General features: G+C 38.3%; 2 protein-coding genes across 6 annotated transcripts in view; one reads left to right on the forward strand and one right to left on the reverse strand.

Moving 5' to 3' along the window:
• The window catches only part of gpc6a (glypican 6a), a 214,317-nt gene extending 196,576 nt beyond the window's left edge, over positions 1–17,741 (reverse strand). For both annotated transcript variants that reach the window (XM_056373012.1, XM_056372995.1), the window contains exon 1: positions 17,420–17,741. In XM_056373012.1, the coding sequence (XP_056228987.1) occupies positions 17,420–17,442 (23 nt within the window). In that variant the 5' untranslated portion in view covers positions 17,443–17,741. The remainder of the gene's footprint in view (positions 1–17,419) is intronic.
• Positions 17,742–24,565: 6,824 nt separating this feature from the next.
• Positions 24,566–25,873, forward strand: part of LOC130173171 (LIM domain only protein 7-like) — a 28,202-nt gene continuing 26,894 nt past the window's right edge. For 2 of the 4 annotated variants that reach the window (XM_056382153.1, XM_056382178.1), the window contains exons 1-2: positions 24,566–24,728; positions 24,962–25,037. In XM_056382153.1, coding sequence (XP_056238128.1) covers positions 24,969–25,037 — 69 coding nt within the window. In that variant the 5' untranslated portion in view covers positions 24,566–24,728; positions 24,962–24,968. The remainder of the gene's footprint in view (positions 24,729–24,961; positions 25,038–25,873) is intronic. The other 2 variants (XM_056382169.1, XM_056382160.1) reach the window with 2 other exon arrangements.

Raw genomic sequence — 25,873 nt, forward strand, 5'->3', positions numbered from 1 at the left:
TGAGTTCAAAACTGCATTTCAGCTACAGTGTTTGGTTCATGCTGGGGTTGAAGAGAGGCTGTCATAATCCTGCCAAAAGGTTCCTGCTACGACTCATTGATATAGAGGTCACTTCACAGAATATTATACTGTAGGTAACTGTCAAAGGAAAGCTGCGGTTCATGCTTTATCTCTTTATTTCAGAGCAATTCAGCTGTCAAACATAGTTACATTGGTTCATTAATTTTAATCTAATGCTATTTTATATAATATCAAATGTGTACTGTGCAGATGTATTTTGGAGGGGAATAATAAGCAAAAATAAGTTTACAAAAGTATCAGATCAGACTCAGGACTCAGCTCTAGATTAGGGGCAATAAAACGTATCGGTGCACACAACACACCATGGAACAGAGCTATTTCTCACCGTTTTCATGACAGTAATGGGGTTAGAGAGGGTCTGATATCATCTCCATTGTTGTTAAACTAGGATGATTTTTCTAGACAGTTAAATGACTGTAAAGCATGTCGTTTTTGCTCATTACAGATCTCAAAATTATTTTTTTTATTATTGAATGTATTCTCCAAATATGGTACTGCCTGCAACATCAGCTTTTGTGACAAACAATGATAATAAGATGGAGGGAGACACAATTTTACACATTATTTCCCATCAGTGGGTAACAAACGTGTATGTAATTTGCAATTCATACAGTACTGCCTAAGCAGAAACAGTGAGTACACTAAAAGTAAAACAATATATTTGGGGAGAAAAGATACTTGCTCAAGTATGCAAAACACATGATGTTATATGTAACCATTTCATAAGAACAGTTTCTAACATACTAAGCACTACTTAAGTGCTCTCAATTTAACACAACTCAATATACTCATATAAATATCAATATCAAGTATATGAAATAACTATAGGAAACACAGAGTCTATACTTGATCCCAAGAGTGGGGCCAGCCCTGTAATCACGAATGTCCATGACTAACTGAATGATCATATTCCCACCATTGGTCAGCCGAATGCCATGTGACCAGGTTTGGAGTTTCTCCATTGGCCGTTGCCCTTTCAAAATGAATTGGTGTAAACAGTTTCTATGAGGGGAGCATTTACAGCCTGCAATGTTCAATTTAGCTCATTTGTTGCTAGATTTATAGAGATTTTTTTTTTTTTTTTTTTCAATAAAGCACCGAGCAACCTTTTATCTAAATCTTTTATGGACAAGTCTTGGCTACTTAGAAGACTCTGCAGTAATGCCAGTTATGGCATCTACTTTGTTCAGTGAGGGGCAGAGCAGCGGTTTGTTACACAGACAGAGACTGTGCGCTGTGTGAGAGACAAAATAAGAAAGATATTCTGTCACTTCCAACTTTCTCTCTCAGTGATCATTTTACAAGTACGTATAACTAAAAGCCCAGAACAGTCTGTCTTTAACTTATGCGTTTGGTGATTTTGTCAGATGGCATCACGGTTATAAAATAAGGATTTTAGCAGCAGGAAGTTAACATGTAGTCTTAATAGGCTGCATATCAGTCACTATTTCAAACTTGTTCCAATGTCCGATAACAGAAGCAGAAAAACATGTGAATGTGAATGAGAACAGGTTTATAGGGAACTCATGTGTATTAAAATAATGTATATATGAGCACAGGGAGTAGGAGAGAAGTATTCTGTGCAAATATGATACGATGATGTCAGTTGCTTACAGTGGGTCCACAGCAGTTTAACCTTGTCCTCAATTTTTCGCATTGACAATACTGAGTTAAGCCACATACTAAGTTTTGACCTAGCCTTGTTTTAACATTTACATTTACACATGACTAAATGTATGATATGTGCTCAATGCCACAATTCAAACAGTACTGCCTTGGCCCTTGAAATAATTGTAAATGTGAAACATTATTTTAACATTTATTTTAACCAGTGAGCACATCCAGTCTCACAGAGAATCACAGTGCATACATTATCAATCAATACAAGTTAAAATTGAACTGTTTTAAAGGCTTTTTCCTTTTTCTGTTATAGTAGAAACAGACCAGCAGCCCGATCACTGCTGTAAGCTAGTTTATAGCCAGCCAGGTTAGCCACCAGCCAGATGGGCTGGTCTGTAGCCAGTTTGGCTGGTTGCTAGACAGACGGGTTGCCCATTAGCTGGGCTGTGCCACTGTCAGCGGCAGCCTAAAGCGTCTGTCTGCAGTATTTCCTCAGCAGTGTTCACATAAAAGTCTGTTTTTATCTCAGACAAGCTGCAAAACATGAAGTCCTTTGTATAGGCAGTTGACTGACCAAAACTTGGTTATCAACTCAGATACAGACTGAGCTGTATATGCCCCCAAGCACAGAGAAGAAAACAAAACTCACATCAGTCAAACTTGCCTTTAGTTCTTATACCATCCACTGTCCTGACATTGCATCAGTGGATGGTGACAGTAAAACTAGGTTGCTACAGCTACATATAGCTGGCTATTATATTCTTTTGAATTTCTTTTGCATTCCTACATATATCAAAGATACGTGAATATTTCTGAAATGCCATCATGTAAGTTCTCACATGTTTTGCTCCAACATTAACTTCATTCTCCATTCCTCCCAAAGGAAGATCTGAAATTATTTCATGCTTTACAAATGCTGAATTCCGATAAAATAATGTAATAAATCATTCCCACTGGGATGTCAGAGCTTCAAGAGAACTTAAAAGATAATCCAGTTTTTACGCTCTCAGGCCATAAAAATTCCCAGTTATCATCATGTCACACAGACACGTGTGCAGTGATCATTTCCCTATACATATATGTAATGGAGTGTAGGGAGCTCTACTGTTATATAAATAAACACAGCTGCATTGTAACCGTTACTTCACTTTCACTTAAAACTACACTGAGTTTTGAGGAATTCTTCCAGTCAGTGTCTGAACCTTTAAGTTTAACATTGACTCTGTTTACCTTTACTTTTACTAAATTCAAACAGAAGTCGCAATGTAGTCTGTAGTGTATCTGAAGTAACAAAAAGCACCATAGAATATTATGTGCCCTGTCACCTCATTAGGAACAGCCAAGATTGGGAACTAACCCTACATTTAAGTACCAAACAACGGTTTATCCATAGGAAACAAGCAATTTAACCAGTACATAGTTCTGTACTTAATTAAAATGCAATGTTTTGGTGCACATAGGCTTTTCAGCCAACAAGAGATGCACACTGTACAGTCTGGGTGGTCTAATCCGACTGACTAAATCCATTTGCTACAGGCATATCATGCTCACAGACAGGGCTTTGTGGGAATTCTGCTGTTGTTTGTGTTAAGCATGCAGTATCAATGCTACATTTATCCTAAGGGTTACCTGCATCACACTGTGCACCTTTAAACACATGAAAGGAAGCCCTTAAACCCTCTTAAGCCCTCTTTCCTTTAACCTGTTCAGCCTTTTTTCTCTATTCACGGTGTTGTCAACGCACAGTAGAAATCATCCATTTAGTAAAAGAGAACAGGGGGATTTAAAAATCCAATGACAATATTTTAGTAGGTAGTAATTTTTTTTTTTAACGTAAATTAAAAATCTTAGTTTAAATGCCTTTGATTTTTTTCTTTTTATTAATTTAATTATTAAAGAATTGGGACTAAGATACATACTGAGCGTGATGTTTTACATTGTAAAAATGAACCTGTCAGTGCTCTCTGGCGGACAAACTTAAACCAATTCCAAGTTACCTTGAACCTAATTGGCACTTCTGTAATTTTATTTCTTTTTACTGGCCAACATATACACAGATACTACTAAATCTGCATGAAGCTAGTATAGGTGTGGCCAAGATATTCATCTAGGTCTACTTATTTAATATTATACAATTTTTTATCCAAATCCAACTTGTTTTTGAGCCTGCTCATCTGAATTAGTCATCAACTGAGGACAATGTACTAAAATAAAAACCTGTGCTTCATGCAGGGAAGCTCTGCAAGCTGTTTCTACAAACTGACTACATTTTAAAATGATGACATTATGAGATTCGTCAGATGATGGTGATTTTGAGTAATTGAGCTAAAGATGCTAAAGATTGCATGTACATATGGTGGAATATTCTATTGGTATCATCCACCCTTAATTCTACTGTTTTAAGCTGCAATTCACCTATATTCATAGTTTAAAAGTGAATTAATGTTATTGTGTGTCAGTAAATTGTTTATATCTAAGCTGAACATTTGTTTCAGGACCTAAAAATAACCAACTAGACCACCATACACTGATTAAGTATCTTATGTTATTTTTAGCACTGGTACTAAGCTCAACCTTCAGTGCCTTCAGGATGTATTCAGACCTTCATTTTTCACATTTTGTTATGTTGCAGCCTTATGCTAAAATCGTTTAAATTAATTTTTTCTCTCATCAGTCTACACTCAATATCCCATTCAAACAAAGTAAAAACAGAACTTTTGCATTGCAAAATCCTTTAAAAAAAAAAAAAAAAAGGAAAACCTGAAATATCACATTAACAGAAGTATTCAGACACTAAAAGTGGAAACACCTTTGGCAGCAATTGTAGCCTCGAGTCTTTTTGGGTATGACACCACATCTGGATTCGGGGATTTTCTATCATTCTCTGCAGATCCTCTCAAGCTGGAGGGGGATCATCAGTGGACAGCCATTTTCAGGTCTCTCAAGAGATATTTGATTGGGTTCAAGTCAGGGCTCTGGCTGGGCCACTCAAGGAAGCTACTCCTGCGTTGTCTTGGCTGTGTACTTGAGGTCACTGTTCTGTCAGAAGGTAAACCTTCAGCCTAGTCCGAGGCCCTGAGCTCAGGGCCAGGTTTTGATCGAGCATATCTCTGTACTTTGCTCAAATTCAGTTTTCTGTTAACCCTTACCAGTCTCCCTTTCCCTGCTGCTGAGAAACACCCCCTCAGCACGGTACAGCCACCATCATGCTTCACCATTGCAAGGACATTGGGCAGGTGTTGAGTGGCGCTTGGTTTCTTTCAGACAGGATGCTTATAACCGAGGCCAAACAGTTCAAGTTTGGTTTCATCAGACCAGACAATCTAGTTTCTCACTGTCATTTAGCTGCTTTTTTGCAAACTCCAAGCAGCTTTCATGTGTCCATCACTGAGGAGAGGCTTCCATCCGGCCACTCTGCCAAAATAGCACAAATCTTTTCAGTTCTGTTTTCGCTTTGTTATTATGGGTTATTGAGTGTAGATTGATGAGGGGAAATTTTTTTCAGCATAAGCCTGCAACATAACAGAATGTGAAAAAAGTGAAGAGGTCTGAATACAGTCTGAACGCACTGTATATCAAGTGAACTGATGACTTACTGGCACCTAGGTCACACACTAAATCTATAGAAAGCCATGTCTCCCCAGGATTTTTGATTATAATGGGGCATGTAGCCCTGAGGGGGTCTGGTTCTCTGATCCTTCACAGGGATAGATAGATGAACACATTCAGCTCCATTGGAAATCTCTGATTCTTTATGTGACCTGCATGTCATTGGACTGGGTACCTCAGTTTCCTGTGGTATACAGGGGAGGTTTCAGCCAATATGCAAACCAAAAATAGCTTTTATTCATCAATTATTTCTCATCTTTCAGTATCAATATAAACAGATACTGATGCTGAACTGTAAATGTCTGAAGAATACACAAAATATTGTGACGAATCCTTTTACATCTCAATATTGATCCAGGGAATGGCTGCATGACCAAAAAAGCGTACATGAAAGAAACCTTGTTTTGGGTGAGGAAAAGCCTGATATTACTTACATCAGTACAATATTACAATATAGTCAGCATTATCCGACTAAATCAGCCCATTGCTTCAGCATAACTTATTGATAGCTGCTATTGTACATTCTGGAATAGTGTGTCTAACCCTAGTTAACCCTAACCTTTGGTCAGGATCAAAATTTCTGCACAGAAGGTGATCTCCTCAACAGATAATCTCAACAATTCAGAATGTCTTTTGAGTTTAGCTGCTCCTCCTTTTTGAGGGGGTTGATTCTGGCAGCTGAATGATCCCGTTGTATGTTTTTTTGTTTTGTCTTTGGAGTTGTACCAAGAGTGGGTGAATGGATCCTATAGGGCAAACCTAAGACACCATGAAATATCTTTTAGTGGATCTCGGAGTGCCTCTAGTCACACAAGGGAGTGTTTACCCCCCATAAAATGAATGCACTTTGAAAGTACTTTTTTTGCTGTAAACATAGAAAAAAAAGGATTGATTCTTTTATAACTTTGCAACTTGCTGCAGTCTGTTTGAAAGAAATTTCCGGCCCAGAGAGAATTAAATTCATTAAAGAATTGTAGAAATTTAAAACCACTGATTAATTCAGTTCAGTTCGAGTAAAAAGTGCTTTATTTTACTAGCTCTCTTGTTGTAAACATCTTTTATTAGATAGGAGATGGAAGAAGTCCAGCTTGAGTGACTCTCCCTAATCAGACACACTATCCTCTTGGTAACTGCTCTGCTGACAAGACATAACAGAATACACCTTAAACCTAAACTGCCACAAAGGATTCATGTCTCAACCAGTAAATTCCTCCATGTTGTGATGGATCACTGCAGCCCAGATAGCCCAGGCAGATTCTAAGTCTCGATTTTTCTATTACAAGTCAAGCACTTGGGGGCATGTGAAAAAATTAGTTCTGGGAGTACCTCTTCACCTTTAGTCAACATTTCATTTTCAATTATAACTTGAAGCAGACTGAATACTAAAGTTCATGTTCTCTGTTTTTCCTGTTTACTTCTGAAACAAAACCTGTAGCACATTTTTGGTACTTTCTTTTCAGCACATTGTGCTCCTACATCAGCTTGCCCTTTGTGCTACAGCATCAATATTCTTGCTAATTAAGATTTAGGTCTGTGTTGTCCCCTGTTGAGTCTTTTGTCACCACAGTGTAAGTGATCTGCATTGATTTTATTTTCTCATTTCTTTTTAATTGCATGGATTGTGTCCCAGTGTAACTCAACCTCCCTGCAATCACACTGTTCATGGAAGTTCTTAGAGTATTTTTCTTAATACACTGAGATAGGTTTGAACATCAAACAATACATTTGGGCTTAATAGGTCTTTTTTTCCATGCTTACACTATGTAAATGAAAGCACACATACACACACACACAAAGCAGCTTATCCTTACTCTGCGCCCACAGATGTAATGTGAACCACCCTGCGATCAATGACACAGCTCCAACAATGCATTTCCATCTGAACCAGAGGCTCAATGCAAAACTCTCTCCTGCGTATTTCTTCTATTTGCAAATATTACAATACGGTCTTATATTCTCTGGTACCACCAAGGTCTGATGAAAGATGTTCAAACCATATATCAAAACACAAAGGATGTGGAGGTGAAGTACAGCAGGAGGATGGGTAAAAATATATATTTACCCTGACCCTGGAGGGCTACTGCATCTGATTTTGAAAATCACTGACATTTTTAATATTCACATGGAGAAATCAAACAAAGGATCAGAATCACAGAGGGATTGGGCTTGATGTGGTGATCCAAAATAACTGGGCTGGCCTCACTGAAATGAATGAGGGAGCTTTCAAATTTGCAGTACAACAGCAAACTCACCAAAAACTACAGCCTCCAAACTAGTGATATAGAATGAACACTTCTTTAACAAAGTGTCACCAAAAAAATAGAGACAAGTGTACTTATTTTTGTGATATTTTAGTGTAAGGCACATGGTGAAAACTACAATTATGGCCTCACGGTTGTATGCGTGGAAATATGGTCACATTCTCCTATTCCTCTGTTCCTGAATTACGGCGTTGAATAATGTCCAAAAGTGGTTTTCAGAACATTATGATGTGACAGTTAAGCTGACCTTTAACCTTCATCACTTCATCATTGTATCTTATTAGCGTCAGTTTATCCTTGTGTGTAAGTGAATATTTATGCCAAATTTGAAGAAATTCCCTCAAGGGGTTCCTGAGACATCATATTCATGAGAATGGAACGAGTACACCTTGAAAACATAATGCTTCCAGCCATGGCTGTGGCCCGCAAAGAGACATAAAAACATGTGCTTTGAGTGTACTCATGCAGCACATGAGGTGGTCTGTAAAAACATCTGTAAAAACATAAAAAATGTTCTATTTACATGTTGTCTGACTACCAAAAAGAGCTATTTTGGTCATTCAAGTCAGTGGTTCTCAAACATTGTCACATCAAGGACCCCTACTGACACACCAACTGACACAACTTAGACCACTGACCTCCATTTGATAAGATTTTGTCCCAGGGTCCCCCATCTGATAAGATCTTTGATATTTTATTTCAGACAGTGTTTGAAACCCATGACCAAATAGTAATGAATGGATGTAATTATAGTGAAAATAAATTCTTCCCCTTTTTGCTGAGGACCCTCAGGAACCCCCCCAAGGACCCCTCGGGGTCCCCGGACCCCACTTTGAGAACCACTGATTTAAGTCATGATTATCCTGTAAATCACTTCTAGATTAATATATTTTTGTAAGTCATAGTCAGTGCTTTGTGCATGATTGAGGGCTCACACATTGGCTTAGGACCTGAAAAATGCTTGACTTTATGTTCCTATGAAAAATAAATAAATAAACAAATGAATCCTTTTTCAGTGGATGGTGGTTGCTGTACCACCTTCACCTCGTTTTGAGTGCCTGGAGTGTGCATCATGCCAACATGTCTGGCTACATTAGAGAGAAGTAAAATTAAGGATGGGTGAAAGATTGAAATGGAAATGAGGGAAATGAACTTTTATGGTTGCTGAAACAGCTGGCAGTGGGATGAGGGGGGAGACCACCCCACATCTTCCACAGATGTAACCCCCACCAACAGAGCAGGAGGAACAGAGTAGAACAGGTTAGAGACAAGTAGGGAAATTGGATGGCTTTATAAGTTTATAGTTTTATCACCAGGACAGATGCACACCCCCTGCTAGGAAGGAGGTGAACATGTCTGTTTTGTGGATTGTGCCTGCATATTTAAAGTACAGACTGCTGAGGTGTTCCCTGTGATGCCCCCTGTATGAAAAATGTAATAGCTCTGTAAGTTGCTTTAAATTTCAGATACAACAAACACAAACTACCTTATGTCCCAACAAATAGTATTTGGATGCTATCTTGTGTCTAAGTCTTCGGTCCAATTCAACTGTAGATTTTAGTGCTGACACACACACACACACACACACTTTAAGTGTTATAAAAACCTTTGCAAGTAAAAAGCCAATAAGCTTCCGTCATCACACCACCTATTCAACAAACGTAGAAAAAGGCACATTATCAACTGCTCCCATCCACTGTGGTTTGTTTTACACAACCGCAGGACGCTAGTGTTAAGCTAATAGTGAGTTGTTATGAACAAACTAAAAGGAAAGCTTTCTGTATGTAGACAGCTTCATTTGCCACAAACTTTTGTAAATTTAAAGCTACAGGCTAACACAACTGCTGCTCCCTATCTAGCAGGAGATGACCAATAGTGACTGATGTCTGTGTTCTTCAATCAACTTCACATGTCAGGAATATTATTTAGTTTAATGACATTTTACATATGTATTCAGAGAGATCTGCTGCTGCAAACATTATTGTTGTTGCTCTAGAAACTAATTTTGTTTTAAAAAATAAGAACCGGATAAGCTATACTGTATTGATGAGATAAATATAACATTATATAGCTACACCCGCTGAGAGAACCCCCACTGTTTCACTGCTGCAAGCACAACTTAAGCCTCCAGAAACTTAGGGAAAACCCTGCATTCATACTCAGCATGTGAACATTTGACTTTTCAGAGTTCTGGATTCAGTGGCCTTGGTGTCAATTTGGTGGTGACTGTGAGGTTAGCTAGCATGATGGTAGAGGAAGACATAGGAACCACATGCACACTTCAGTGTTTGTTTACTTATTGCAAGTCATACTTTCATCATAATATTGAACAAGGAGACTGCACATTTCAGATTTTCTTCATATTGTGCAGGGGTAGTAGAATTAGTATATGCTGTAAGGGCAACGCATGCAGCTTAAACTGAACCTGGCATACAGTAGCAGCATGTTGTGACACAGACAGGGGGTGCAGCTGTTGCCGCTCATTTGTCGCGTGGCCAGAATCTAGACTAATTGTTACACATGATTCAGACAACGGTCTCAAACTTCAAGGCTGTAGCCAACTTTTAGCAAACAGGCTAAAAACGTCACCCCATCCGAGACAGGGTGAAATTATGGTATTAAACCATGTTAATAGTTCTGATATTATAGTTATGAGCAATATACAGGTTCAGTATAGAAAACGTGGCTGTTTTACAGGAGTATTAAGGAAAAGGAATAATTCTCCAATGTGATTTTTTTGAGTGTCAGAAAAAAAGTCTGATACACTAACATGGATTGTTGTTAAAAGCACCGACAACAGTCTATTTTGTGGTTTAGGTTGGATGACTTACTATAATAAAAGGTGATGCAGAAACTTTGTGTCATATAATAAGATGAAGCACATCCCAGCTGAATCTTAGATAATCCTTTGTTTTTCCATCTGTCTCAATGGAAGTAGTAAATGTAGCAGTCCTCGGAGAGTGAGCTCTTCAGCTGAGCCCTGTTCATTACCCTGCTACTGTGCAGGGAGCTGTCTGGTAAATGGCTTTATAATGGCTCATTGCTTCCACTGTGATCTCCCTGCCCATTTCTCTGAATTCTGATGCTTCATGGTGCAAAGCACCATGTGACTCAAAACTACTATTACTCAACCAACACTGAACTTTTTATCCTCACCTCAAACCTTTTGCTTTTGTAGGCCTATTCAAAGGCTTCTAGTGCAAGCTTAGCCAGAGCTGTCTTAATATTCATGTATTCATTTGTTGCATTTGATATTAGAATTTCCATTCAGTAGTTGAAGCTAGTTTTTATTTTGCAAAGGTAACCCAACAGAGTGATCTTATTAGCAACTCAATATTAATACACATTATTTTGTCATTTTGTCCTTGTTTCATTTCATTTTACACACATATACACACGCACACGTGCGCACACACACGCACACACACACACACATCTGACTAGAGCAGCATCATTGTAGCTCCATCTATCTCCATCCTTCCCCCACCCCCACAGGCAAGCCACTGACTCCTGGGTCACCTTATTTAATGTAAATAATCTAGGCTCAGACAGGTGATTACTGCCAGCTATTAATGGCGCTATTCATTAATACGTTGCATGAGAAATAGACCCAGTAATCATGAAGAGTTCAAAATGATGGATCCTGAGCAATTGAATTGCTCATATAAAATAAACAGGCAATTCAATAGTTCTGGGTTTCAACAAAGCAGCAACCTCCAAGGCTGAAAAATGAAGCCAACACTTAAGTTACAAAAACTGCAGTTCTTCGAATGTATACTTGGGGCTGGCTCCAAAAGGAGTCAATCCCCATAGACTCCCGTGTTAAAATGCCCCAATTTACAGCCAAAATAAACATGTTTACAGCCTGGTACAAAGATAGTTTCGGTGAACATGATGTCGTGTTTGTGGTGTTTGTGCCTTTTTGGGCAACTTTTCGTGCAAATAACAGACAAATAATATGGCTTGCTGTGCAGTTAACTGACTAACAGATAGTGAGGAGCTAATTAACCAACAAATGAATTAGCCTTGGGTTAGCCTTCGAGCAAGATGCCCAGACAACCCAGCTGTGCTAACAATGCTAACAGGAGCTAACACTTGCCATATTTAACGTCAAATTGAGGCAAAGTAGATGTATGTTCCAAACAATTAATACCCAAAGTATATTTCTTTTGTCCTGATAGCGATTTATAATGTAAATTTGAATAACTTTCTATGCTGTGAAAATTGAAAATGTACTAATTGTTGCTCTTTAAAGATAGACGTTCATGGGTGTCATCCTGTCAGTGTTCCTCAATAATGTGAATTTAGGAGCAGCAAGAGCTTAGAACTTCCAAACCACATTAAGCTGTTTTAAAGTTTGGAAGACTTTGAAGTAAGAGATGGGATGGCGCTGCAGGCTGAATTCCTGATTGACTTGTTATCATTCAGAGGCTATTGTACAGTGCTTAATGCTGTCTCACACTGGCTTGCAATTTATGTTTGCTCAAAGCCGAGGTAGCGATGCTTTTTCTCATAGTCTCAAAATGACAGTTCAACGGTTAAAGTACTGCATTTATTCATGAACATTTGAAAAGATAAATTGAAATGGAATACTTATGTCATTGCATAGAGTATCTACCACAAAACATCTACCTTTCCTGAGAACTTCCAGCTTTAGGATTACACAGTGAATTCATATTTACTGCTGCTTCCACTTATTTCCTTAGGTCAGTACATTGAAACATTTTTCATTATCATTATTATTTCGATATATAACAGCCCCTTAGAAACAGACTATATCAATCACAGTCGTATGTATCCCTTCATAAGCCTCATCGTGTATGTTGTTCTGTCATTAATTTGTGATTCTGTGAATATGTGTGATTTGTGATCACTTCACTGTCAGAGTTTCTCACAATGATATGCCAGTAGCAGCACTGTGAAGCTGCACTTATGCAAAGCAGTGCCTTGAGCTACAACACTTATATAGACACTTTTGAGGTTTTCATACCTCCATTACTATCATTAACTTCTCTGAAGTTTCCTGATTTGAGAAGTGAAAACACTGTACATCATGAGAAAAACACTTTCTGCAGTTTCTTTTTACCTTGACTAACATCCACAAAGATGACAGGTGTTTTTAGATTAGCTTATACTGTGCACCTGTTTGTCTTACTATAGTGTAGACTAATACAAATTCTGTGGAAGAATATTTCAAATATAGATGCTGCAGAAGCCAATAGCAACCATTCTGCTATAGTTTCAACTTTCCTTTTACAGTAATGAAGTCAGCTTATGGTGTTTCATATCCCAAAGCCATAAAAGATCCCATTTGAAAGGCCTTGATAAATTCTACTGCTGTTTTCTGTCTTTTCCAGACGATCAATAGACACTATCAGGTAAACAGATATTACTGGCATATGTCTAAACTGAATTACAAGGGTTTTGCAGCTCATTGATTTCAGACACATGGCGTTTTGAATAATGTTGTTGAGGAAATTAAAATATTTACTTTTCTTAAACCAGCCATCTTGTAAAATATTCAGGAAGGGTATACAATTCTATTTTACTTTACCTTGGTATGGATAACAGTCTCCATTTACCTGCTCACAATATAAAACAGGGTTGTATGATATGAACACACAAGCCTCTGCTCCATTAGACATCTAATATATATATATGTGTGTGTGTGTGTGTGTATTCCAGTTTTTTTTAAATAAATTTCATCAATTCAACTCCAGTAAATGAGTGAAGGAGCTATATGTAAGTTTTCTTTGCTGCCAAACTGGACGATACAGTAACTCAGTATCCGAAAGTAATGACAGGGGCTGGGGCAAGCTGGTACGCATGCCAACGTCAGTAGAAGAAAAGAACCAACAGAAATAGATGCAAAACAAGTAAAAAGTAAATTTCTGAGAAAACAGGGGATTATGAAATTTGTTAACTTACAGTTTTCCTACAGCAATGGAAGTAAATGAAACCCCATTTTTTGTGTACTTGTTTAAAAAAAATATATATATATATCACTATCAGAATGCTGAGAAAAAGAGAAGTAACAAAGGGAGACAGACTGGTTGGTCAGGGGTTCAACAGATTCCGACAGCAAGCATTTCATACGTCACAAACCTTGTCAGCACAGAGAGTGAGAGTTTGCATCAGCACAACCACCAACGCTGTGGCAGCCACTGCCAGTTACAAGCTAACAAACAACATAAACAAATAAAAGGATGCTAACTACAATTACCGTTCTGATACGTCTGCTAGTCGCCAATTTTGGTGAACACCAAACTTCTCGTCTGAGTCTGGGTCTGACTGACTCAAACGTGTAGCTGAATCTCTCTGATGTTTCCTCCAATGCCAACCATCTGGATTCGCTCTGCTCTTTCACCTATGAAACAAGCACAAGCAGCAGTTGGCGTATGGGGCACAAGGCCTGAATTTCTCTATTACTCTTTTTCCACCAAGGCAGTTCTGGGGCTGGTTCGGAGCCAGTGCCAAAGTTGGAACCAGTTTTTCTTGTTTCGACAGAAAGAACTGGCCCCCGGCCGGGAAAATCGGTTCCAAGGTGGCACCAACTCTCCGCTGGTCTAGACCGAAGAACTGCTTACGTCAGGGGCTGGGGGCGGGGTTATCATGTCCAACAAGACCGATCAAAAGTTGATGACCGCCATTTTTAAAAAACAAGCGGTATCATGTACGACATACGACGTTGGGCCAGCCAGGTTTGCATGCCAATGTGATGTCATTTCCATTGTAGAAAGAATCAGTGTGTTTAGCTGCTGAATGAGTCAAAAATTAAGATTAAATCTAGGATTTAAGATTCCATGATTCCTTTTTAAAAACAATCTGAATTATTCATTTGTTCTAAACTTTCATTTTAGACTACAAAGAGACAGGAACTACTGGAAAAATTAAGGTGTTCTAAAACTTTTTGACTGGTTATATATGTATGTCATGAATTCTATGTCTATAGGCCATATTCAAACTATTTCTTTTTCTTTCTTTTTTTTTTTTAAATGTATTTACATTTCAATATCAGTAACATAAAACATAAAATACCATTAAATAGTCCTTGACAGAGGGCATTTCTTTCTGTCCACATCCTTACATTTAGACATTTGAGCACGTTTGTGGAGTCAATCTTGGAGCAAAAATGTCCAACTTCATTTCCAGTTTTTCTGTCATATATTCCATGTATTCATACATTGTGTAGACTTGTTTCAGTCTCTCAGTTGTGTCAGTAAAAGCGCTTTCCTCCACTTTACAGCTTCTTCTAGCAATCAGTAGAAGTAAATGGTAAACTGACTGCATTTATATAGCACTCTACTTGCCTTCATAACCACTCAAAGTGATTTACACTACATGTCACACAATTGTCATGCAGCATTTCTATACCTTTGCTAACACACACACACACACACGCACACACACACACACACACACACTCTCTTACGGTACATCAGAGGAAATTTGGGATTCAATATTTCGCCCAAGGACACTTTGACATGCGGACTGGAGGAGCCGGGAACCCTCTGTTTAGTGGATGACCCGCGACCCGCTCTACCTTCAGCTGCCCCAGTACATGCAGTATATGCCCGTTACATTTTGGGGCGGTTCTCCAAGTAAACAAAACACAGGATTCACTGGGAAGTCTATTCAATCTCCTCTTTTTATAGCTTGCCAAATCCCTGCAGTACTGGACAGTCCCAGAAGATATGTGAATGATCTCCAGTCATCCCACATTTCCTCCAACAAAGAGCTGATACTGAACCTTTATCACTATTGAAATGCAAAACAGCTAGAGTCTTGAGATTAGCTCAACTCCAGTGGTATTATTTTATGTGCTTCTTGTACAAGTATCACATTTTTGGACACATGAGAAAAAAAAAAAAAAAAAAAAACAACCCATTCCTCACTTAAGGATGTATTGCTTGTGAAGCAGCAGTCTAGTCCCCTTTGCATAATGGAATTGGCAAGTTATTGATGCACTATTTTTACTTTTAAGTACACATTCAATATTCTGGGTGCACTGTACAATTTCCGTTACGTGGTAAGCTGCATGGATTTATTTCTGCCTCATTTTTGGACTTGCTGTGCAGCTCATAGGCATCATTGACTTTAATGAAATATGGGCCTGAGTTCTTCGTGTGAGCAGTAGAAGAAAAGTTCCAATTTATAAAGATTCAACACTGATGCATATTCTCATGTAATATAGTCCGACAAAAAAGTACAGAGAGAGAGAGAGAGAGAAATGACAGCATGAAAAAACTCAGATTTAAAGCAATACAGCTAAACACTGTTAACCCACATCTCAAATCTGAAACCGTACTTTTTTTTTTCCTTTTTTTTTTTTATAAACACATCACCCGAGCATTTAAGCAGTTTACAGTTTATTATGCTCTCTTGCACCCTTTCTTGTATTATCTTGCTTGCTTGTTTTTATTTTACTTTTTCCAATGCATCATGGTATTCTCAGTGAGCGTAGAGCAGCCGCCCACTCATGTACGGTGGAAATAAAAATAAAATCTTTTCTGCACTTAAACCAGCAGCAAGCCATGTAGGACACTTAATTGTTGGTTTGAAATTTGGACAATTTCGTTGTACAAAGAGTTCTGTGCTGAATTAAGAGTTGGCCTCTTTGAGTCAAAACAGCTAGTGCAGGTCAATGTAGTCAGAAAAATATTTTTCTTACTTGCTCTTCATCTCAATTTCCATTTCTGTGTTATGGCCACAGGTTGTTTTGTCATTTTTGATTGGCGGTTGAAAGCATTTCGCACATGTATGGCCTGTTAGTATATGTTACAGCCATGGGGCTTAGTGGTAATTGAATCCCCTAGACCAACAACAAATCATTTTTGCCAGTACTACCTGTGCCAGGACATTCTGTGTCTGACCAGAAAATGATCCTCCCACACACTCATGATATCAAATTTATTTAAATTCAAATGTGTTTTAAGCTGTGACTTCTGACAGAGCAAAACAGGAACTGTTTTTCTCCATCTCATAAGTGGATTTTGGTGGAAATTAACAGAAAAATGAGAAAATGTGATATGTCTCAGTAACAACACAAACATGTATAATCCATTCCCATGATAACGCCTTGCCTAAAGGGAACAGTTCATCACTAGATTGACAGATACTGAAAATGGATACAAACAGATGGCCAGCGTGGGTGGTGTTTATTGTAATGACTTGATAAGGGCATAATTTTGATCCATTATTTTAGAGAAACAAAGTGCACACAGTGACATGCATATTGGTCATTTGCAGTTACTTTATGTGTAGTCAGCTCTTGGTTGCCCATGGTTGGCCCTTCAACCTGTTGCCACAGCTGCTTCAGGTACCGGTGAGAAGATATGGCCAGTTTGAATAACAGCTCTATAAATTTGAAGCTTCATAAAACTTCCTAAAAATACAGCAGTTCATGATGCATCGAGACAGCATTTTACCAATCTGGAAAGTGATCACAGCAGCAACGCTTTTAATTTTTGTCACAAACAACTGGATGTCGCACTAAACCACCTGCATCTCAGACCCAAACAAACGCTTAGTCGGCCACAACTCCGGCCTCCTTACGGCCACCCCTCAACGACCCCGCACCCGTTCAAGTTCTCCATCAGCGGGATGTTACGAAGCTCAGTGGAAGCGGCCACTAAACACACAACTGAATAAAGTCATCCCGAGTACACCAGAGCAAACAAAAAACAATTACCAATCTACCCACAACCAATAGCCCACGCTAGCATTGCCATGACATGCTACCGATAGCAACATTTGCAGAACACATTCATAATACAAGTGACAGCAAGTTAGCTAACACGCCTGCGGTCACTAATGAAAACAGACATTAATATTATCAAGTTACTTACATATGGGGGAGAAGAAAATCCATTTAAATCCTTTAGCAGCTTGTAGGGTTCTCCGTCTCTGCAAATCCAGACCAATATTAGATTCCACGGTTGGACTGGGAAAGAAATTGAGGCTTGAACACGGAACCCGTGAAGGCCCCGACAGAGCCCGAAAAAACTTTAAAACTTTTTGGATGTTTTTTGAGAGCCATCGGCGACTGGAATTTATCCCGTTATTCCCCCCCGGCCAGTCCGCATGGGCTCTGGTCTCATCTCTTTCTAGATGAAAATTGTGATTTCTTCGTGGACGAAATTCTGGTGGGGGTACTTTCACCCTTCACCTGAACGCAGCACCGCACTGTATCACCTTGCGTGTGGGCGGTCCCTGTGTGTTTCTTAAGATGGGAGGGCCAATGGTTTAAAGAGGAGGGCTCATGTGCACTAATGTGCAGGCATACATGAACTAACGTGCACGCGCGGCCAGGATGGATAACAAAACATAGAACAGAGGAACTCAGATTACAACAAATACAGATGGGGTGTGACTTCATTACTCCACTATATCTTTACTTAGAAATGTGTTTTTTGCTGCTATATTATTGTTGAAAATGTTGTTTACAGAACATTTAAACCTAGAACATTTTGTGGTCAACTGAATGATGACTATTTATGAAGGTAACAAATTGTATTTGATAAATTGCTTGACTTGTCATTTTAAAATGCTTTTGCACTAAAAATTAAACCACATTGATGGAATAAAAAAAACCTAAAGATTTACCATAACTAAAATCTGCTTCCCCCTCCAACTGTGGGATAGACACAAAGGTGCTGACGCATCTTAATGCCTCCTCTGCTCTCTTTCTCAGGTCCATCATTATCATATTGAATTTGCATCAACTCTTCACTGTCCCAGAGCAGGAGCAGCACCTTTCTTACTATTCCACACATGCCCTCTCACAAGCAAAGCCTTGCATTAATCTCTGCCCAGTAACTGAGCGGTGTCATTACTTTTCTGCATTTGTAGGTGGACTTCATGAGAGGCCTGTGAACTTTTAGTTGTGTGCCAGACATTCATGAATGATAACATTTATAAACATTAATAATGAAATAATTAAAGCCCCTGTGTACAGCAATGTATATGTGGTTATAGCTTTCACAGCTTCGATGTTTTAACTTCTCTTTTATGCTGCAGGTCTTGTTCACCATGTATCTACCTGTGTTGTTTGCAGGTTGATATATTGGTAGGCTGGCTAATCACAACTACATTGGTACTGGCATCGTAGTCAGCTACTGCAAGTGAATGATTCACATCAACGTTAGGAACACACACAGGTATGTCGTACTCAATAGCCAAAGTATTTTCTCCCTTGTTCTTCGACTTAGCTTGATGCTAAAGCGTTGAAAGCCACACCACAACAATCTTGACGGATATTTATGTACTCATCGTTTTTTTTTTTTTTTTTTGGTAGTTTACACATTCATAAAACATTTTTGATCTATGCTACATCTGGGAAAAAAGAAAAAGCAAAGAAATAGACTGCATCATGTTTACCACTTCGCTCACTTTTTATTAAAGTTTCTCATACTGTGAATATAATATTAGTTTAGTTTAATTTAGTTTAGTTTAATTTAGTTTAGTTTAGCATAAAAAGGATACCAACAAAACATGTGACCGAAGAGGTAAAGAAGTGGTAGACTTCTACAGTGGTAGACAGTGGACCTGCCCACAAATTAGGAATAGAAAATGAATATAGAAAAAAACTTGAATCAAAAATACAGGTAAACAATATACAATGCAAATAAAATACAGATAAACACAAACAAGAAAAAAGAAACACAAAAACACAACAAAAACACAAAATAAACAGAGAAATACAGCACCTATCAGCTGACATTAATTTCATATAAATAAAAAACAAGAAATAGGCCTACTATCTGACTAACCCCTCTCTGCCAGACCAATAATCAAAATAAAGACTCTGGTTCTGGTTATTATTGCTAAAATAACACAAAAGAGGCCGATACTTTCCCCATGGCGCAATTCTTAAAAGCTCAAAACTCAAGCTTATTTCCTTCACAAGGTATCTCAAGGTAAACAGCTCCCAAAAGAAACATGTAATTCCAATGTGGAGAATAAATTGACTATAGGCCATACCTGATTTAAATTAGGGGATTTTGCTGCTCTGGAGATAGCAGTGTATTTTCTCATTGTGGACAGACATTATAAAAGCAATAGAAAGTTTAATTTGCTATAAAACTATAAACAAACAATTTTGAGGCTAATAGTGTGGACTCCCACATGGCCAGTGGACAACTTGGAATCCATAGTTGATGCTGATGTGGTCAGTTTGTATTTCCTCTTTTCTTAATTGTTTACACGGAAACTTTGCCTGAGAAGTTACACTGTATATGTATATAGTATACACTATATTGCATTTGGTGCTGCTATGAATAGCAATCAGTATTTCTGATTGGTACATGGACAGCAACAGTGCAGGTAGCCTATATACGCTGATTTGATTCAACTGCAGTTTATAATATTTCAGTGCATTAGCTGAGAGTACTGTTCCTTACATATAAAAAGATCCTACTGCAAAACCACTTTTAAGACAATCAAATAGACAAAACAGCATCAATTCAACTTTTTCCCACACGTCTAATGCCCGCGTTGCCTCCTCTCTTTGGTTCTTTTGAGTTGCAGCACAGCTCAGGCTCAGAAGTTACATTAAAATGCAGTAATAATTGAACTATCTCCCAGGTGACTGGCATTGCAGAGGAAGCACTCTCAGTGTTATCCCAGCCCACATCCTGTTGTGATAATGTTTCAGACCTTGGCGGGGACAACACACACCAGGCACTGGGGTGGAAAGGGCAGTGGAGGTGAAGAAGCTTAACTATAAGCCTAAACTGTAATAAGGCTGTAGCTAATGGAACACTTAAAACCCAATGAAAATGAATTTTCTTTCTCAAATTAAACAATGTTTAATTTACAGGGGAATCTTCTGCTCCATCTGTAACATACTATACTGTCTGCTTTCTTATGTAGATCATGGTTTGGTCCACTTTATGAAGAGGAATAGAAATGAATATCAACACTGCTTGTGTCTTCACACAATGCTCAGAGAGGTGAAAACTGCAGCCCTCAGCCAATAAGCTCAATTTGTTGCTACAGTGTATGTCTGCATATGATTTTTTTTTTAGTCCACTTCATTCCAGACACTTTTATATTTATTGATAGTTAAGGTCAGTTATAATCATATCCTTTCTAATAACTGGATAATAAAATTAAGCTTGTTTGGAGCTGATGGCTCTATATCCTTCAGTGTGCACTCTTACTGGTGTGGGACTATACTCACCTGTACCCTGTACATAACCTTATTAATTAGAATGGACAAATAAGAATAAATACATGGATTTGAATAAATACTCTTTTTTTCTGTTTTTGCATGCATTTTTATCTGGATAAAATATGTAATCAACGGCCATAGCTGCTGTCTATAGTGTAAGGGGAGACTTTTGCCCTGCTGCCTGTCTTTTATGCAGTTCACTGAGGAGCACTGTGACGAAGCCTCCAGCTAATGATCTCATATTTGAGTACCATGACCCTAATGATTCACTAATGCAGTCTCTGCACCAAGTATAACATTACTACAGCAGCTCTCACTCATTGTGTAAAATAGCTCATATAATACAGTACAGAAAGTACTAAAGCAGACAGACATATCAGGTTGATGCCTCCAGTATCAGCAGTGAAGTGGGCTGGAGAGAGGCTGAAGATAATAGAGCAATATATGGTGTAACTCTTGAAGAAGCACTGTGACATATAGTACATTTAATGCACACACTGCTCATACGTAGAGGATGCCCTTGAAAAATCAGTTGGCTCTTTTCTGTCTATATTCTACCAGTATATGTTCTGTAATGTACTGTCTGGTATTCAAAAAGATATATGAGGAGTTTTACACATGGTAATGAATTTACAAATGCTTATGAATGAACGTAGTATATTTGATATATGTAGTATATTTAAATATTTTTTAATTTCAGAAAATACAGCTTTGAAGTCACCCAAACCCACCCATGTATATCTTGCTCCTGCAGAAAATCCATTAACAGCACAGCCACATTTAGGCCCAAGTCGTCATGAAAATGTTTTGGCTGTGAGTGTGGTTAAGATAAGCAAATAGACATCTCTGTGTGAAAATAGTTTAAATGTTTCTTTCATATTGGTAAGAGTTCTTGGTCTGAATTATTTGTTTTTCAATTCAAACTCTATCTGAAAAATAATAGAAAGCAGATTAGCTGTTGATGTTGTTGCTGTTGATAACAGTAATGATAGTGGATGTAATTGAAAAGTGAGTATTCGGAGCAGCTTCACATCACACTTTTCACACTGGACTGGACACAGAGGAACAGGGGGAAAAAAATGGAAAATATGGGAAACAACTGCTTCATGTGAAGGCAGATCAGAATGTTGCCACTGTCCATTCCTCTTGTCTACCATCCCCAGCAGAACCAAAGCCTCAACCCCCCCCCCATCCCCCTCCCCCTAAATGATGCATGCACATGCAGAGTTACAGCAGCACCTACTGGTAGTCATACATAAATGCAATAGATAATTTCTTCAGCTGTGATAAGGTGATGTATTCATAGGAAAACTCACCACAAATAAAAATGAAATGCATTTCATCTCTGTACTGTTATATTTCTGACATTCCCCTTCTTTCTTTTCTTTTTTTTTTTTTTTTACCGTTCATGCTCATTGTTAGACTCATTCTTTCTCAAAGATAAGATGATGCAAACTTTGATGGCTGCAAGAACAGAAATGATAGACACAGTATGCAATAAAGGCATAGCAAATGTAATACTGAAAAGGAAAAGAATGAGAAAGAAAATGAATAAATGTTACTTTTATTCCAAATAATAATTGCAAACCAGCTGTGTACATGAGTGACAGACATGTATTTATTGTTATCTTAACTCTTCAAAACATAACAGACTATCCATCTATCCATCTATCTATCTATCGTTTGTTTGCATGGTTTTAGTTTATGAGCTGTTCATACTTGAGTTAACTAATCTTATTCCTCATCTAATCAGTAGTAGATCTGTATGTGCAACAAACCCTCCTTCCTGTAATAAAGACACTGAGCATCAATCTGTTTTCTCATGTACGCCACCCTTCAGTTTCAAGATCAATTAGCCTCACGTGCGGAGAATGGTGGAGTCCTATTTCCATCGGTGTGGAAGAACATGTTATTGACACAGAAGGCAGAGCTGTGTGTCATGATCTCACATACAGAGCGAACATGTCCATGAAGATAATTCTAGCAATTATTAAGCACCACAAAAGGTAAACAGAACCTTTTGCACTTTGATAAAAGAGTAAATTCTCAGCAGAACATGGGGAAATATTAAGTGAATTTTCCCTCTATCACAGCCTGCTGCCATGTCCACCTGTTATTTTCTTTTTTTTCCTTCTAAAGTGAATGGTGAAATGTCAGAGTGTCTGTGGAAGTGTCCTTGGATGTAGTTTTGAAGATGTTTTGTACACAGTGTATGAACTACCTTGATAAAATTTCAGAACATTGAGGCCACTGATTTGTTACTTTCAGAAGTGAACCGGAGTATTTAGGATTGAGGCAAAAAAAAAAGATTATCCCTTACGTTCTGTTGGAGTAGTAATACTACCAGAGGGTGCAGGAAATTATCTTTTAATTTCCCTGGTTTAGCTAATAAGTAGAAGGTCTGAGAAGATTATTGATTCACATAATGTTCTTTGTGCTCTTAATGGGCATCTCATTAAATTTTCTACTGTGTCCTACACCTCTGCACCTCATTTTACTTTGAAATTCTGTGATTCCATCATCAGCTTTGTTCCCCACATAGTGCACCTCCTTGGGCATTAAGCAGGAAATTGGATTGGTCTGCACGTGCTGCAATACAAGATGAGGTCTACCTGCCAGGTTCTCATTGTGCTTTTCTTTCACATGTGTACAAAATACTAGAAAAAATAAATCAATTTTCTATTCATAGACATATGCAGCTCATGTGTGAAAATGAAATTGTTGCAGGTCATCCTTCATCACTTCAGTATAAAAGGCAAAAGACTGAAGAGACCTGCCCTTGAAACACACTATCATATTTTGCATACCTTATCAGGCTGCTGCTATCTTTACAGGGAAGGACAGAGAATGTGGGAATGAAAGAAATGAAGAAGAAGCGGCCGATTGTTTTACATATCTGCATCTCGAGCATGAACAAACATTTTATTTTAACACATTTGCAATTTTATAGTCCGTCATCATCTGAAGTTAATAGGTTACAAGAGGCAACAACAGTAGGCTGTGGGATATTTGTGATTTATTATCTAAGATGCAGAAGTCATAAAAAAACAAGTGGGCTTCTTAAGTTTTCAGTGGCCGTATATAGACAGGGCTATATGCTACTGAGGAGCCCAGGTCATGTCCTCTGTTTGTTTTCTGGGAATTTGGAGGTTTCATTGCGCACTCTAGAATTATATTTAATAAAAAAATACTCAAAGTTAGTATTTTATAGCCTGATGTTTTGTATTTTATACACAATTTTTTACTTTTAAGTCCAAGTAAGTCAGTAAATTACTGAAAAATAAATAAATCATGGATTTGGCAGACTCTGATTGCACATTTCACTAAATTAAGTAAAAACCTTAAAAGATTTAAGCCATTAAAACGAGTCAAGATATTCTATTTTGCATTTGGTTGTACCTTGAATATTGAAATGGCCTTTGATTAATTCAACTCCTTACAGCTCCTTCATTCCCATCATCAAATTTGGGGCAACTTATTACTGCATTATGACTGTGTTTGTGGTCTACTATTTTTATTTTATCTCAAGGCTGCAGCTAATGGCTCTCTCTTTTTTCTATTTCATTGTATTTTGTTTTATTTTATGAAAATCTTTCACTGTGTTTTTCTGTGTTGCATTGCATTCCCTCGCCTTGAGTTGCCTCAATAAACTTTAAATAAACCTCATGCCTTCTGTATTTCTAAGAAACCTCTGACTACATCCCAGTGCGCCGTCAGTGTCTGTAGCTTTGACTGCTGACCACACTGTCATACGCCATCAAGCCACCAGAGGCTCGATGAGACTCTGCACATCTTCCCTCGGTTTCACATCATGTCTGAAACTTTGGTTGTAGTTTTGGAGTGGGCGGAGATCTTACTCTCCACTTTTACCCAATAAGCGGAAAACCTGTTAGTGATGGAAAGTCGGCGGCAGAAGAGCAGTGATAACCTGGAAGTCAATTAGTGGAGACCTTTCACCGGTGAGCAGCTACACGCAGCACAAGGTGAGTCAACAGGCTGCCACAGGCACTTGTTTAAAAATGATGAATATTTATTGAAATCAAGTCGCACGAGTTTCTCCTCATGTTTGTTGACATGGATTGAACTCATTTGATAAGCTTGCTGAGGGTTCATGGCGTGGTGGCGCCTGTTTTGCTCCATGATTAATTAGTTTAACAAATTGTTACCTTGCTCTCTTGCCCCTCCACTGCTGCTGTGCCTTTTGCTGGTTCACAAGATTAAAGATGGAGTGGCGCCAGCAGACCAGTGTCAGCTGTGCAGACGCGTTCAACGAGGCTCAACGCTGGATCGAGGTACATGGTTCACCTTCATCACTCCCTTTCTTTTTCTCTTGTTTTTCTTTCTTTTTAAAAAAAAATTATTATCATTATTTGCTTTACACTGTTTGAGACGTGCAGTAGTCTGTGCTCCTCTTCACCAATTACTGTGCAAATAAACCTGAAATTTTCCCTGTCAGCCATTTAACCCCTCGTGGAGACAGGAAATGTTTCATATTAGTCTGTGGCAGTCATTTCTGCCATTTTATCAATAGGAATTTAACTCACTATAAATTGTTAATGCTGATTCCTGTTTTAAAAGGCTCTCATAAACTTAAACTGAGGCACCTTTTTACAGACTTATCTTCAAGTTCAAATGCAAATTAGGCATTGATAAGACCTCAGGTAACTGACACAGGGCTCTGTGTGAGTCCAGATAAAGATTGTGGCTCAAAGAGCTTCAGAGGGAAATGCACATGGAAGGAAAGTAGATTATTAGCTATGTCCAAAAGAGAAATTAAAAATATGCAACAGGGACCTTACATTATGTGGTTTGTTCTTTAGTGAGGTGTGATTGTTTTGATTAGTCAGTACTTGCTGTTTGCACACTATAATGGTCATGTGACAGACAGGTTTACTCATGCATGCTCTGTGGAGGATGTGGTTTCATTGCAGTGCATTTTCTAGGTTGTTGTAGGCTGCTCCCGTCCAAACACTGACATTATAATCCTTAACTCATAACCACTGAATACAACTTGTAGACTGTGGGCACTGAATGTTGACCAACTCTAAATGGCATCATTAATGTCAATTGTGTCTGAGTGGATCATTATGAGAATTCTTTCCACAGCTCTCTTGGCAGTAAGCCCATG

This window comes from Seriola aureovittata, chromosome 1, assembly GCF_021018895.1.
Source record: "Seriola aureovittata isolate HTS-2021-v1 ecotype China chromosome 1, ASM2101889v1, whole genome shotgun sequence".
Classification (NCBI taxonomy): domain Eukaryota; kingdom Metazoa; phylum Chordata; class Actinopteri; order Carangiformes; family Carangidae; genus Seriola; species Seriola aureovittata.